Below are 14,252 nucleotides of genomic sequence, written 5' to 3'. Positions count from 1 at the left end.
GTGACGCACCCACAACACAAGTCAACAAGACAACATACCCATAACACGAGACAAGACACAACTAGCAACTAAACCAAATGCCAAAGAAAAGAGACAAAACTCAAAGTGAATGATCATTCATTGTGGCCCTAGCTTTCCTTATGCTTCCTTATTATTTAAGAATTTCTTTCGAAATTCAATTTTACAAAAGTCAAGTTTCATTTTCTTTCAGGCTCAAGTTAGAAATTCCATCAATAAGTTCAAGTGCTGAAAATTGCTCCATCTATTAATCAAACTAGTTATTCATTCATCCTATGCAAAATATGTTATATACCATGGTGATTGTAGCTTATGAATGACTACAAAACTAATGACTACAAAACTAAGGATGTGAATTGGGTAAGGACATGGGGCCGAACCTCGATGAGAGGTTGCTTACATATCTCAAGGTGAGAATCAGGCTAGACGTAGTTTATATTAGGGTTCACTCGGGTATTGACACTCTCATTTTTTGCTCTAATTTTTGCTAAGGTTGCCCTTTTGAAGTTTTCAGCCTTGCGAGCTCTCATTCTTTTATTTTTCATTTCTTTTCCGCTCTAAGTTATGCCTGGGTTGCCCTTTTGGATTTTCAATCCAGTGAGCCTCTCATGGGTAGTGTTATAACAATTTCAATGAGTGTGATCAACAATTATTCTTACCCTTTGCAATCTAACTTGTTTCACCTTGGTTTGAACTTAGGTGTCTTTTTGAATTGTGCACTTGAACGTGATGGTTTTCTGAACGATTGGTCATCCTCAAAATGTAGTATGTCAACCTTTCCCATATGTCAATGATGCCTCACACTAGCTCTTTCAAATGTTGAATAAACATGTTATAAATTATGTGGTTCAAATTTTGCTGATATTGACAATGTTCAACATGACATTGCCCATAAAGAAGAATAGTCCTTGTGATAGATATATATACTCATCAAAGGAATAAACGACTAGAGGAATTGATAACACTAGCTCCTTAAAAATTATAAAAATCATGTGAAATAAAATAAAATAAAATAAATATAATTATTTAAATAGCTAAACAAAGTTCACAACAATCTTCTATTAAGCCATTATCAAGAGCACAATGTTATTCCCACAAAAATAGTTAACAAAATTTTAGGAAGCATGAAATAATTGGTTTTAGCTAGTATGTATTGACTGATTTTCAAAAAATAATAAACAATAAAACAAAAGAACAAAAAATATAAAACAAAAATCTATACACGTAAGATATTGCCTGTGCAATTGTATACAGTGCATATAAAAAGAATTTAATTTTACAACCTGGACATATGAAGGAGTCTCAGCACACACACACACACTCACGACAATAACAGAGAGAGAGAGAGAGGGACTTGAATGAGTATTAGAAGTGCATCATGGACTTTGTCTCTGTTAAGTGGTCCATAATTTGGAATGGAAGTAGAACTAGGAGTTGGAGATGGTGGTGGTGTAGGTAGTTGAAAGGGTTGAAGCATTGGAGTAACATGGGGGGCATTGTAGATTCAAGAGAGGATGAGAAACAAAATTTGGCAAAGATAAAGAGATAGGCTTCAACACACATGAGAAAGAATAGGGAGTAACGAAAGAAGAAGGTTTGACAAGATTGGTAACCCAATTGTTGTTGTTAATTGGATTAGAAGTGTCATGGAGATGAACTAGAGAAGTAGATGAAGACAGAGGAAGGGATGGCACTTTGAGGATTGGAGCACAATTGGGAGAAACACTATACGAATGTGAAAAGATAAAGGAACAATATAAGAAATATGGTAGGGGTGCCCATAATTGACCACACCTGTAACATTATGTCCGATATTCATAGTTGTCTACAATAAGAAAATGAAAAAATAACAATAATACATAAATAAATTAGTACACATATCTTCATAGCCTATAGATTAGGAGAGACTAGAATGAAATCCCATGCACACACATGTTTGGAAAGTTGCAATTTTAGTAGGTTATTTTAGTTATTAGCTACTTTAATAGGCTAAAATTTTTGTGTTTTGGAAGATAGTTGATTTTTTTTGTAGTTGGTTGTGATATTGTGAGAGAAAAAATGAAATGATTATGGATTTGATATGACATTTTATCTTATTGACTATTGTAACCCATTTTTTCTTTTTATAGATTTTAGTCCAAAAAACCAAAAAGAATAACCTTTGCCAAAAATTAAGTCACCAGTCCACCTGCTTGTTTATGTAATGTGTCTTAACAATACACAGGTTGTGCTTTGTAGCTTCAGTAAAGCAATAACAGTGACAATAAGAATACAATACAATCCTTATTATATACAACAATGCCATATTTATGCATGATGGGTCGTTTTCACACAAAAAATAAAGAATTAAACTAAATCTCAATTCCGTAGAATAATAGTAAGTTCGAGTATCGATCTAGAAGGACTAAAATACTAAATTGTTTAACTACTAGAAAATCAATTCTTGATTAATTCGAATTAGATGAATATTTTGATTTTAATATAAAATTAACTAAAAACAAGTATTAAACAAAAAGAATGATTGAGATGAAATTGAAGTAGAAAATAGTTTCAGATTTTGAATCCACCTCTAATCTCATAACAAGTAATTAATTTACTAAATTCCAATAAATCAAAGATTCGGATAAGAGTGATGTATCGTGGCTACAAGCCCCGACATCATCGTCAAGAGGATGAGTGTAATCAAATCGCAGGCACGAATCGTCCACACTAAACTAGGATTGCGGCACCACTCAACTCCTCTAACCATGACTCGTCTCACGGTTTGTATATACAAGAAAATAAAACGGTTGTATGATCATGCATTCTCAATCACAAAAATCAAATACATAAATTGAATGAAAAGATTGCTTGAATAAAAGATCTAAAATGATCATACAACGATTATCCAAATCCAAACAAAAACAACAATCTAAATACAAAATTACAAGTTATGTGATTAGAGTTTCATCTCAATCCCGAAGAAGAAGATTAGCCGCTCATGGTTGAGGTAGAAAACCTTTTCTCCTTGTCTCCCTCAATTTTTCTCTAGAGTCCTCAATAACCTTAATGATCAATAAGCTTTTCTATTTATAGACATAGGACACGTCTAAATAATACCCAAGAGGCTAGAATTCTCCAAAATAAAAAGGAAATTCGGATAGAATTATTCCCACTTTTTTTTGACTCATATTGCAGGCCCATTTGGACCTAGTAAATATCAAAATTGGAGAATTTGTATTTCACACAAAAGTGTAGCCCTTTATGTTAGCTTTCCAACACTTCTTGATTCACCTTAATCCAATATCCGATGAGAGAGATATGTCCAAACTATTGAATGTTGTACAAAGTGGCTTCTATAGCAGGATTGCTACAATTTTAACTTTTCTTTCTTCAAATCTCATGGTTGGGTTTTTATTGCTTGATTGATCTTTCGAGCCTTCAAACTTGGGTTGAGTCTTGTCTCTCAGGCTTTAAATACATCAAATGAAAGTCAATTTCATCTCACAAGCCCAAATGATCTACACATATACAAACTCATTAAAAGTTTCAAGTAGCAATAATTTAAAGACTAATAGTTGTATTTGTAGGAGCCTAAATATGTACATTTCGGCACCTATCACACCCCCAACTTACACTTTGCTTGTCCTCAAGCAAAGGAAAAGAAAAATAAAATAAAATCTATTTAAGTCATTTTTGTAGGGATCACGATTGTATTTAGCATATGCAACAAGTCATTTAAACTACCAGGTTACTCAAGTGGACAAGTAAAATCTCACGAGGGTTTGCAGTGAATTTACCCACAAAATTGAAACAAAAGATAAAATACCCTACTTTAACTTTTGTATTCAAACAAATACCTTGTCGAGCAGGAAATAGTTAAGATCCACAATTATCATTCATGAACTATTTTAACCAGTCAAACAACTCACTTTGAAGCAATATTGATCAAGTTCAATGTACTTGTATTTAGTAGAAAATCAACACAAGCTCCCTTGGTGTAAAATGAATATTCACACAAAAATACAACCCTCCAATTTAATTATGAATACATATATCACTAATGCACTAGAATTCATTAGACAACATGTAAAACAACGCAACCAATGGCTTGTCTTTTTATTTTTTTTATTTTTTTTATTTTTTTATTTTTGTGACTAAGCAATGCTTCGGTCTCTTAAGTTTTCTAATTAATCAATGTAACAAGTATTGGGCCAATGATGCCCAAACCAAATGGTTTTAGGGCACTAGGTATGAAGACACCCCAACAAACTTAGTAACTTGAGTTAAAAAGGCTACATATCCAAACTAATCACTTATTATTATTATTATTATTATTATTATTATTATTATTATTATTATTATTAATGCTCAAATCTCTTAAGCTTTCTACTCAATCCTTGTAACAAGTGTTAGGCTAGTGACTTTCAAACTAGTTAGCTTTAGGACATTAAGTGTATAGACACCTCGACGGGTTTAATAACTTGAATTGAGAAGGCTATAGATTCACACAATTTTTATTTTTTAAAATTTTTTTTCATCAAGACAAGGTCACTTATTTTATGGATCATCAAATTCATTACGAAGTATCACTACAAGAATTTACACATTTGGCGACCACCTTTGCCGACCAAAAAAATTTTAGTCGCAAAAAAATGACATTTGGCGACCAAATATTAATTAGTCGCGAATGATCATTGTTTTTGGCGACCAAATATTATTGGTCGCAGAAGGTTATATTTTGGCGACCAAAAAATGAGTTGGTCGCAAAAAGTGGTATACTTTTCCCGACTAACTACAAATTTGGTCGCGGAAGGTCACATATTTTTTGGCGACCAAATTTTTGGTCGCCAAAAATTTATTTTCAGCAACCAAAAAAAATTAGTCGCCAAATTTGTATTTTTAGCGACCAATATTTTAGTCGCCGTTGATTGAGATTTGGCGACTAAAAAAGTTTGTCGGCGAAGGTACTTTTTCTGCGACTAATTTGGTCTTTTGGTCGCCAAAAGTTTGAGAGGGAAATTTTATTTTTAGCGGGGCAGGAATTGAAATTGTTTGGCGACAAATAAATTTGGTCGCTAATTTTAAAACGACGTCGTTTTGTACCATGAAATCAGAAAAAAAATAAAAAAATCAAATCAAATCGATGCCCTTTCTCTTTGTTTCTCGGTCTGCCCTCTCCCTCTGTGTTCTTCCTCTCAATCGGTGCCCTCAATCGGTGCCCTCAATCGGTGCCCACTCTCCGCCTCTGGGACCTCTCCACTGGCATCACTACTCGCCGCTTCGTCTGCCACTCCAAAGATGTCCTCTCCGTCGCTTTCTCCTTCGATAATCCCCAAATCGTCTTTGCTTCCTGAGACCGCTCGATCAAGCTGTGGAACACTTTGGGTGAGTGTAAGTACACGATTTAGGATGGTGATTGAAACTCGATTGGGTTAGTTGTGTTCGATTTAGCCCTAATAATCTTCAGCCTAGGATTGTGTCTTCGTCTTAGGATCGGACTGTGAAGATTTGGAATTTGACCAATTGTAAGATTAGGGCTTCGCTTGCTGGGCATTCTGGGTATGTGAATACGGTGGCCGTGTCGCCCGATGGGTCGCTGTGTGCGAGTGGTGGGAAAGATGGGGTTATTTTGTTGTGGGATCTGGCTGAGGAAAAGAAGCTTTACTCACTCGATTCGTGTTCTACAACTTAGGGCTCCTATCAAGATATTTGGTGATTTGCATGGGCAATTTGGGGATCTTATGCGACTATTTGATGAGTATGGCTCACCTTCAACTGCTGGGGACATAGCGTAAGTGTTTTTGTTCGTAGATTATGTTTCATTTTTTGACATTTTATTCCAATATTGTTTCCATCCTTTAACAAAGAGTTCATCATTGGCCCTAACTTCTTCTAATGTTTCAGAGGCAAACATTAGCCTCTGTAACTTGTTTTATGTGTTTTTGTTTTTATATTGAAATTTTGACAAATCTGTGCCTTGATCACATATTGCGTGGATACATTTTTTAAGTTATTGGTGTAAGAATCAGTATGGCATTGCCACGGCCTGGTGTTTGGTTAGACTTGAGATGTGATGCAAACAATCAAAAGTTAAATAGGATTGAATACGTAAAAAGCATTCATTGAAACAAAGCAATAGTCAAAAGTATAGACCGGAACCACCTGAGGGTGGTGGACTGATGGTGGCTTCTTTGATTCGAATATTTCTTCACCGAGGAGCTTGATCAGGTGGCCTGATGGTGGTTTCTTTGATTTGAATATTACTTCTTGTGAAGCTTGATTTGAATTTTGAAAATCTATGATACTTTTCAGACCCTGTTTTGTACTGGGTACTGTGAATTGAGTCCAAGGTGCAATAATATGAGGCAACATATGATTTTGGCTAGATGCAGGGTCTTTTTATTATGCATAAAATGCTAGAAATAATTGTTGTTTATTGTCATGTTTCCATGGGCATTCCCATGGAACTACATTTTTCTATTGCTCTTACAGGTCTACTGTCTGCGTATTATGTTTTTTTCTTTAATGAAAGTGATTACTTCTGTTTGGCCTTTTTAAAGCATGTTCTAGGTCCTTCAGTGAGATTATGCAATTACTAGCAATTTTTTTCCCACCCTTTTATCATGATGCTAATTTCATGTATGACTATCAGATATATCGATTATCTCTTCTTAGGAGACTATGTTGATCGGGGCCAACATAGCTTGGAAACAATTACTCTTCTGCTATCTTTGAAGGTATAATACTCTTATTTGGCCTGTATGTTCTTCCTTAGTGGTTAATTATCTTAGGGCTCAAACATTTTCTTAAACTAAAACATGTTGGCTATGTTTCTGTCCATATTGATCGGTTGAACTAGAAACTTGTTACAAAGACCTAGAAGGGATCAGGTGAGTAGGTAGAAACTGATGAAAATGAACTGTTAACATGAATGATGTCGACTTTCCCAGTCAGTATTAAGTGTATGCTTAAGTAAGAGGATATGCTTGGAAACACAGTTACAAGTAACGCTTTTGAAATCTACATGGGATTGGTTAAACCTAGTTTGAGTAAGAGGATATGATTCGTTTCTGTTTTTTGCCCCATTTTCTCTAGTTCAAATTAAACAAGAAGCTTAGAGCCTTTATGGTTTTTTTTTATTGTTTTTGTCGTAATTTTCTGTGTGTGTGTGTGTTTTTTGTGTGTGTGTGAAATCAAATAATAGGACTTTGCAACGTTGTTGTTTTCCTACCATTTGCATTTTCTTATAATTTTTAAGATTGAAATGTATACATCTAATTCAATGTTGAAGACTAATTCAATGTTGAAGACTGGATGTCTGAAAGAAAACTATGGATCAATTGAAGACTTTGGATCAATTCATATTGTCAACCTTTCACATGAATTAGTCTTCATATTGTCAACCTTTCATGAAAAACTAGTTTTCATATTGAATTGATCGAACCTTTCATGTGTGTTAACTTTACATGAATTAGTGATTGTCAACCTTTCACATGAATTAGTGATTGTTTGTTGCACTATGAACGTGTGTTAACTTTACATTTTACATTGATATTCCTATTCTAGGTCCTGTTTTGGAACTCTGAAGTTTGTCCAGTTGTGTTCAAGCTCAACTCCAGCTGACTGGTCCATATAAAGAAGATTATTTGTTTGTATTTAGTTTATCTAAATTGCTAATTGAACCAGTTCTATAATTATAGTTGTATATGTGTATGTATTGGGCCTTGAAAAGAACAAGTTAGCAAAGAACTACATAATTAAGGAAAGAAAGATGACAATGAAATCTATTTGGTGGTTGGGATTGCATAAAAAATAAAGTAACATAATTTGGAATTATTTTTATTGTGTGAAACAGTGGAAAACAAATGACATGATAGCCAATTTTGATGCACCATTCTAGAAAACATTTATTAAAATTTTCTTGAAAATATGTTTACTCAACAAAATATTTAAGATAATTTTTGGTTTGATAATGGACATTAGAAGCAAGATCAACTTTAAAATAGTTGAGCAAAATCATCTCATGTGTTATCTTTATTTTGAAATAAGGCGTGCCATTTCTGACATAACATCAAGGGAGAAATTCCCTTTTTACTAAACTTGGACAGATTCTGACCCTTTGTGTGTGGATATCATAAAATATCATTCAAAACATAATAATAGCTATTGATACCCTTTTCTCATTGTCTTTCCTTTGGCTTTGGCCTTGGTTGCCTTCACCTTGCGGTGGCCGTAGCTTGCCTCGACCTAGTGATGGCAGATGTGATTGGTTGTTGCATAGGATTCAATACTAATAGTGATTGATTCCCTCACTTCCTCATGAACTCTTTTAATATGATCTGCAAAAGCCTAACTCAAGCTAGCCTCATGTTAAATGGTTACTAAATTAAAAACATGTTGATTTGTCTTTCATGCATTCTGCATTCTGGAAAGTGATGCAGTGGTAACATGTATGATGGATTGTCCGCTTATACAAAATATTTCCTATGGTCATAAGCAGAAATTTTGATTTGGTCATAAGCCCTAAACTCCATTGTCTCTATCTCGCTCTGTGTCTCGGTCCGCCCTCTCCCTCTCTGTGTTCTTTCTCTCAATCGGTGCCCACTCTCTCTAGCTCACCGAAGTCCCTCACCACCGTTGCTCACATCCGTCGCACATCGCCATCGCCCTCTGGCTTTCTCTCACACAAAGGGAGCGATTGCTGGGTATTCGCTACTGTGGTTGTTGCTGGGTATTCGCCAAAAGCATACGTATGCATACGGTACCGTGATTTTTGCACTCTCGATCGTAGGTTGAAGACATTGTTTACTGGGCAAGGCTGGATTCTTCTTTCTACCTGGTCCTCTGTCGAACGGGTATCCAGAAAGATTTTTGGGAAATGTTTCTCCTGATGTTGTTGCAGAGAGTAGTGCCCTAATTCAAGAGTGTTTACGATCCATTCTGCACTCCAGGTTTTCATCCAGCCTTCCAAGTGCTCTAAAAGGTACATTGCTCATTCCTTTGTCTTTTCTATTTGATTCCTTTTATCTTTGTTTTCTTGTAAAAGAATCGTTGACAACAATTTTAATTACTAGAATCTGAACTGTAGTCTTGAAAGCCACTGTTGTGCAAACCTTAGCTTTATATGCCTTATTGTAATTTCTTGATCCACCATTTGCTCTTGTGGTTCAGCCTGCAAACCTAAGGAATTTTTAGGGTGCCTTGCATCAGTGGATAGCACTGACACTCTGTCCGCATCATGAGTTGGTTGGCTTTTTTGCGTGTATATATATATCCACAACATACATATTTTTGTGACTTTTGGCTGTTGATATATGGTAAGTGAAAGAGGGTGGAAATACTATAACCACAAATAATACGTCTTATGGTAATAAGATTCTACTAATGCAAGGTCAATAAACAATGTATATATTACATTTTTCATGTTGGTGAAGGCATGCTATCTTCATTTCTTTCATTTTTTTCTTACGTCTATTAGCCTTTACTTGCTTTGTACTTATATTGCTTTGAGTAATATCTATTCTTTCTTATTGTGATTGACTCGCTAGAATAACATTGCTTAGTTGGTGCCCATGGTGAAACAGGTAAAAGACTGTGATATCTGTGGTGATGCTGGTCGGGAGGATTTTCTTGCAACTTGTAGCAAGTGCAGTGATGGGGCAGAGCACACGTAAGTCATTTATGATTTGTCACTTAGACATTACTAGTTTTACTGTAGTTCATTTGGTATCTTCTCTTATTCGTTTCTTTGAAATGTGAACATTCACATTTTGTTTTATTTTCAATCAATCAGTTACTGCATGGGTGTTAGGATGGAAAAAGTTCCTGAAGGCAATTGGATGTGTGAAGATTGCTTGCTTCAGGAAGAAATTGAGAAATAGAAGCAAAATAAATTGGAAAAAGTAGGTAGGACTCCGCAAGGTCCATCCTCAAATAAAAACCTCCAAAATGCTGGAAATCTAAATACCAATATTAGAACTCATGTGGAATTGGACGCTAAAGGCTCAGATGTTGAGAAAAGTAGACGAGACAAAGTTGGTTCAATTTCACGCATCTGTGCTAAGAGACCAGCGGGCAATTTAGAATTTGACTCTATTACGAAAAGAAGGGCTCTTGAAACGAGTGTTGGATCTCCAAGGATGTCCAACCCTTGCAAAAAAAAGTCCACTTTCTCAGGGTTCTCTGCATAAGAATGTGGATAATGTGAAAGTAAAACCGACGTGTCACGTATCTACTTTCAGTGACCGCTCACCCTCAGCCATGATTTCTTTTTCTAATTCACCCAAGACTCGAACAAGTCGTCAGATTTCATGAGGTAATTTTCTAGCCTTCCAAATGATATTTTAGTGATTTTAGTGATTTTTATCCAGCCTTCCAATTGCATATGTTTCATGGAGCTAACATCTTTTTAATTTAGTGCTTTTAAAAATTCTGGCTTCAATGGCTTCTCCACAATCAAAATGTGCATTTAAATGAATAATGCTCAGCAACTGTTGAGCATGGGAGTGTATTCTAGAGACCAAGAATAAGCAATAAATTCAGTTAATGATATTTTCGCTCATACTCCAATGAGGCCACATTCTAAATGCTATATGTATGTACTAAGATAGGCATGCATATTAAATGGGCTCATGTTCAGACCTTGAAGTCCTCTCTTGATGAGCAAACTCGGGAATTGCAGGTTAAAATATAAGATAGGCATGCATATTTAATGTCAAGGAATCAACTCAATAAGCTTCAATCCCAACATACTATTGTGGGTATATGGATCAGGTTTTTGTAATCTATAGTACGTAAAGCCACCTCAGTCAAATTCAAGACAATCAAGACCTCTCACACAATTGTAGATTAACTCTCGGTAGAAATTTTTGGAAAACGTGGTGGCCAATAAATCACTTATGAATTTTTAAGTTAAAATCTCTTATAAACATGAAAAGCAGCAACATTAAGGAAATAAACTCATAATAAGACCAGAAACCAAGCTATATTTATTCACAAATCATCTTCATGTGAGTCCTATTAATCAACTTTCCAAACCCTGTTTTATTTTCACCAAAACTCTAGTGATTTTTTTTCATGTCTGTATTTCTCTTGTAGTGTCCAAGTCTGGAATAGTGGAAAGTCTCTTGTCATGGGCAGATTCTGGAATAGTGGTATGTTTTTATTCTTTTATTGCATTTTTATGCATTAATAAGAAGTTTAAAGTAGCACTTAATGATTTTTTCTGCATTTTGACTCTAGACCTTGGGTATTTCAATTCCAGAATTTCTATACATAAATATCTATAAATTTTCTGAAACTAAGGTGACTCATGTGTGGGCATGTGTGCATCCATCTATTCATTCCTGCAGTAATCTTTCCTATTCATTTTTTGATATGCACAGGTAAAGCATAGTAGAACATCATCCCCATCTTCTTATGAGAAGGATTTTTGTGAATTGGTAGATATATATACCAGAAAGAAAAGGCCTGATAAAAAGAAGCATAATGTGATGCTTATATACATGTATATATGCATGTGTGCATCCATTTATACATGTTTCTTCTAGTGACTCTAGTCACTTCATTTATCTTATTACTCTTCTAATTGTCCAATCCATGGTAAAGTGGGGATCTTTGAAAAATTATTCTCTTCTTAGCAGGTTGAAGAGCATAGACAAGGGATTGAGAGATTGATGTGGAAGGCCATGGATGAAAAATGTCGTGCTGATAATCTGTCTCAGTAGGTTGAAGAGCATAGACAAGGGATTGAGAGATTACGAAAGGAGATAGATGAACTTGTATCCTTGAGAAAGTTGGTTGAGGCTCCTGATGACCTGTCTGATAAATGTATGAATGATGTAACTGCAAAAGTGAAAGGTGGGTTTCCGGCAAGAAAAAGTAGTGCTGCTGAAGAAAGGAGACTTGCTGATATTAAACGAAAAAAGGTTGAGGAAAATCTTATTCAGTTGGAGAAGTTAAAGAGAGAAGCCGATGACGCAAGATCAAAATTGGTTTTGGAGACATTCAAGTCTGAAGAGGCAAACAAAAAGATTGAGGCAAAAAAGAAAAAGGTGATTACAGAGAAAAAACGCGCAGATTCAGAGATGGCCAAAGCAGAAGAGCTAAGGAAGTTTGCAGAAATTAATCAGAAAAAGGTCATGGATGAAAAGTGTCATGCAGATTATTTGTCTCAGCAGGTGGAAGAGCATAGACAAAGGATTGAGAGATTACAAAGGGATACAGATGAACTCGTACCCTTGAGAAAGTTCGTTGAGGCTCCTGATAAATGCATGAATGCTGAAGCTGCAGAAGTGAAAGGTGGGCTTCGAACGGAGATATTAGAGAGAGAAGCTGATGAGTCGAAGTTGGTTTTGGAGTACTTAAAGTCTGAACAGGTAAACAAAGGGCTCAAGGAAGAAAAACAATAGGTGATCAGAGAAAAAAAGCATGCAGATTCAGAGACAAGGAAAGCAGAAGAGCAGAGAAAGGTTGCAGAAACAAATAAGAAGGCGGCCATGGAAGAAAGACATCGTGCGAATCAGTTAGCTCAGCAATTAGAGGATAATAAGCGAAGAATAGAGGAACTACAGAAAGAGATATTGGAACTTGTGTCCTCTAGAACATTGGTTGAGGCTCCTGCTGTTCTGCCCGATAAAAATATGAATTCTGAAACTGCTATAATGAAGCTGCAGAGAAAAAAACTGAAGTTTAAAAAGAAGCAAGTAAAACATGCAAAAAAAGTTGCTGAGTTTGAAATATATCGTAATAATATACTACAACAAGAACTATGTTGCTTAAGGCAGGGTTTTGTTCAATTTTTGCATCGCCTGGATGTACTAAATAACTACTTCTCACAGCAGGGTGAAGGTAGTGATGACCTGGTAAAGGTCGGTTTCTCTTTTGCTTATTATTCATTTAAACTATCTGAACATACTCGAATTAAATTTTTGTTGATTATTTGATAGGTACAGTGATGTCATTTATCAATAATAGTCTATAGCATACAGGTTTCTAGTGTTTGTTATTGGACTATATTTTGGTTGAGTTTACTTAGAAGCAAGTTAATTGAAGTACATACTTATTTGACTGATGGCTGTTTAGCTTTTAATCTGATGGGTGAGTAATCCAATCAGGGCTTATGCTCTTATAATTCATCATGGACTTGCTTGTATTTGTATTTTAATAAATATTAGGAGATAGTTATTTGGTTGAAGATTATAAATAATGCTATTCATATGTAGCTGTTGTTAGTCAAGTTTTGTAGCCTGAGAATATATAGTTTCAACTTTAAATTCTTGAGTTATGTGTTGAGTACTTATTCATCCTATTTTCTGTATTCTTTGCAAGTGATTAGATTTCGATATCTTATGCTTTTTTATTTTTTCTCCTTCCTTGAACCAGAGCATACACAAGTTTCTTCACATGGTATTTACTTAACTACTTGTCTAATTTTTGCAGACTGGCAACGCCTTTAATACTCCAAGCTTAAACTTGAGGAGGGAACGCTTCAGTAAAAAGCAGTGCAATAATGAGCTTGTAAAGCCTATTTGCACAGCTATAGATGCCTCTGATTTTATCAAGCAAACCATAGAATATTTGAGATTGCTTTCTCAATAACATTAATCTGAAGGGCAGATTTTGATTTTGAATCTTGCTCACCCCATGATTCCACATCAAATTGATCATCTTGTAACTCAACCTTTTGTTCCAATGGAGTTCTTAGTTCTACATTATGATGGATAGGTGAAGATACAGTGTCTTCTGCAATCTCAATATCATTAATCTTCTGGGCAGATTTTGACTCTGAATCTTGGTCATGTTGATCTGAAGATAATGGGACTGTGGTAGCATCAGCAATATGCATTTTTAGCTCTGCATTATGATGGGTAGGTGAAGATACAGTATCTTTTGCAATCTTAATAGCATTAATCTTCTGGGCAGATTTTGACTCTGAATCTTGGTCATGTTGATCTGAAGACAATGGGACTGTGGTAGCATCAGCAATATGCAGACTGTTTCTGGATGTTGCAACCGTAGAAGAGTCAATAACACTGTTGAGGAATTCTGAATTAGAATCATCACAAGAAACTGTATTGCACAAAACAGAGTCCAAATTTGATGAAGCAACTGCCTGTTGATCCACCTCCTTTTCTGTGCAAGATTCTTGAAAATGCTCTGGGGAACATGCCTCATTGATTTCCATACCATTTTGATGTAAATCCTCGAGAATAGTAATAGATTCTTCTTGCAATTTTGTGGGACTGGTAGAA

At 35.3% G+C, this 14,252-nt stretch overlaps 1 protein-coding gene across 2 annotated transcripts; it reads left to right on the top strand.

Annotated features, from left to right (window-relative positions):
* Window positions 1-10,019: 10,019 nt before the first annotated feature.
* Window positions 10,020-13,829, top strand: LOC145801240 (uncharacterized). Of its 2 annotated transcripts, none has more exons than XM_082891984.1 (4): window positions 10,020-10,315; window positions 11,098-11,153; window positions 11,643-12,869; window positions 13,441-13,829. In XM_082891984.1, the coding sequence occupies exon 3, from the start codon at window positions 11,832-11,834 to the stop codon at window positions 12,408-12,410; it is 579 nt and encodes a 192-aa protein (XP_082748110.1). In that variant the 5' UTR covers window positions 10,020-10,315; window positions 11,098-11,153; window positions 11,643-11,831; the 3' UTR covers window positions 12,411-12,869; window positions 13,441-13,829. The 2 variants fall into 2 exon arrangements, with proteins under 2 accessions (XP_082748110.1, XP_082748109.1); XM_082891983.1 differs by having other exon boundaries at window positions 11,640-12,869.
* Window positions 13,830-14,252: the final 423 nt, after the last annotated feature.

This window comes from Camellia sinensis, chromosome 10 (assembly GCF_055761805.1).
Source record: "Camellia sinensis isolate YWXY chromosome 10, ASM5576180v1, whole genome shotgun sequence".
NCBI classification, from domain to species: Eukaryota; Viridiplantae; Streptophyta; class Magnoliopsida; order Ericales; family Theaceae; genus Camellia; species Camellia sinensis.
Note: the sequence above shows the minus strand (reverse complement) of the source record. Positions and strands in the feature narration are given on the sequence as shown.

Coding starts and splice junctions, on each gene's coding strand:
- LOC145801240 (XM_082891984.1), top strand. CDS start 11,832: ATGAATGATGTAACTGCAAAAGTGAAAGGTGGGTTTCCGGCAAGAAAA.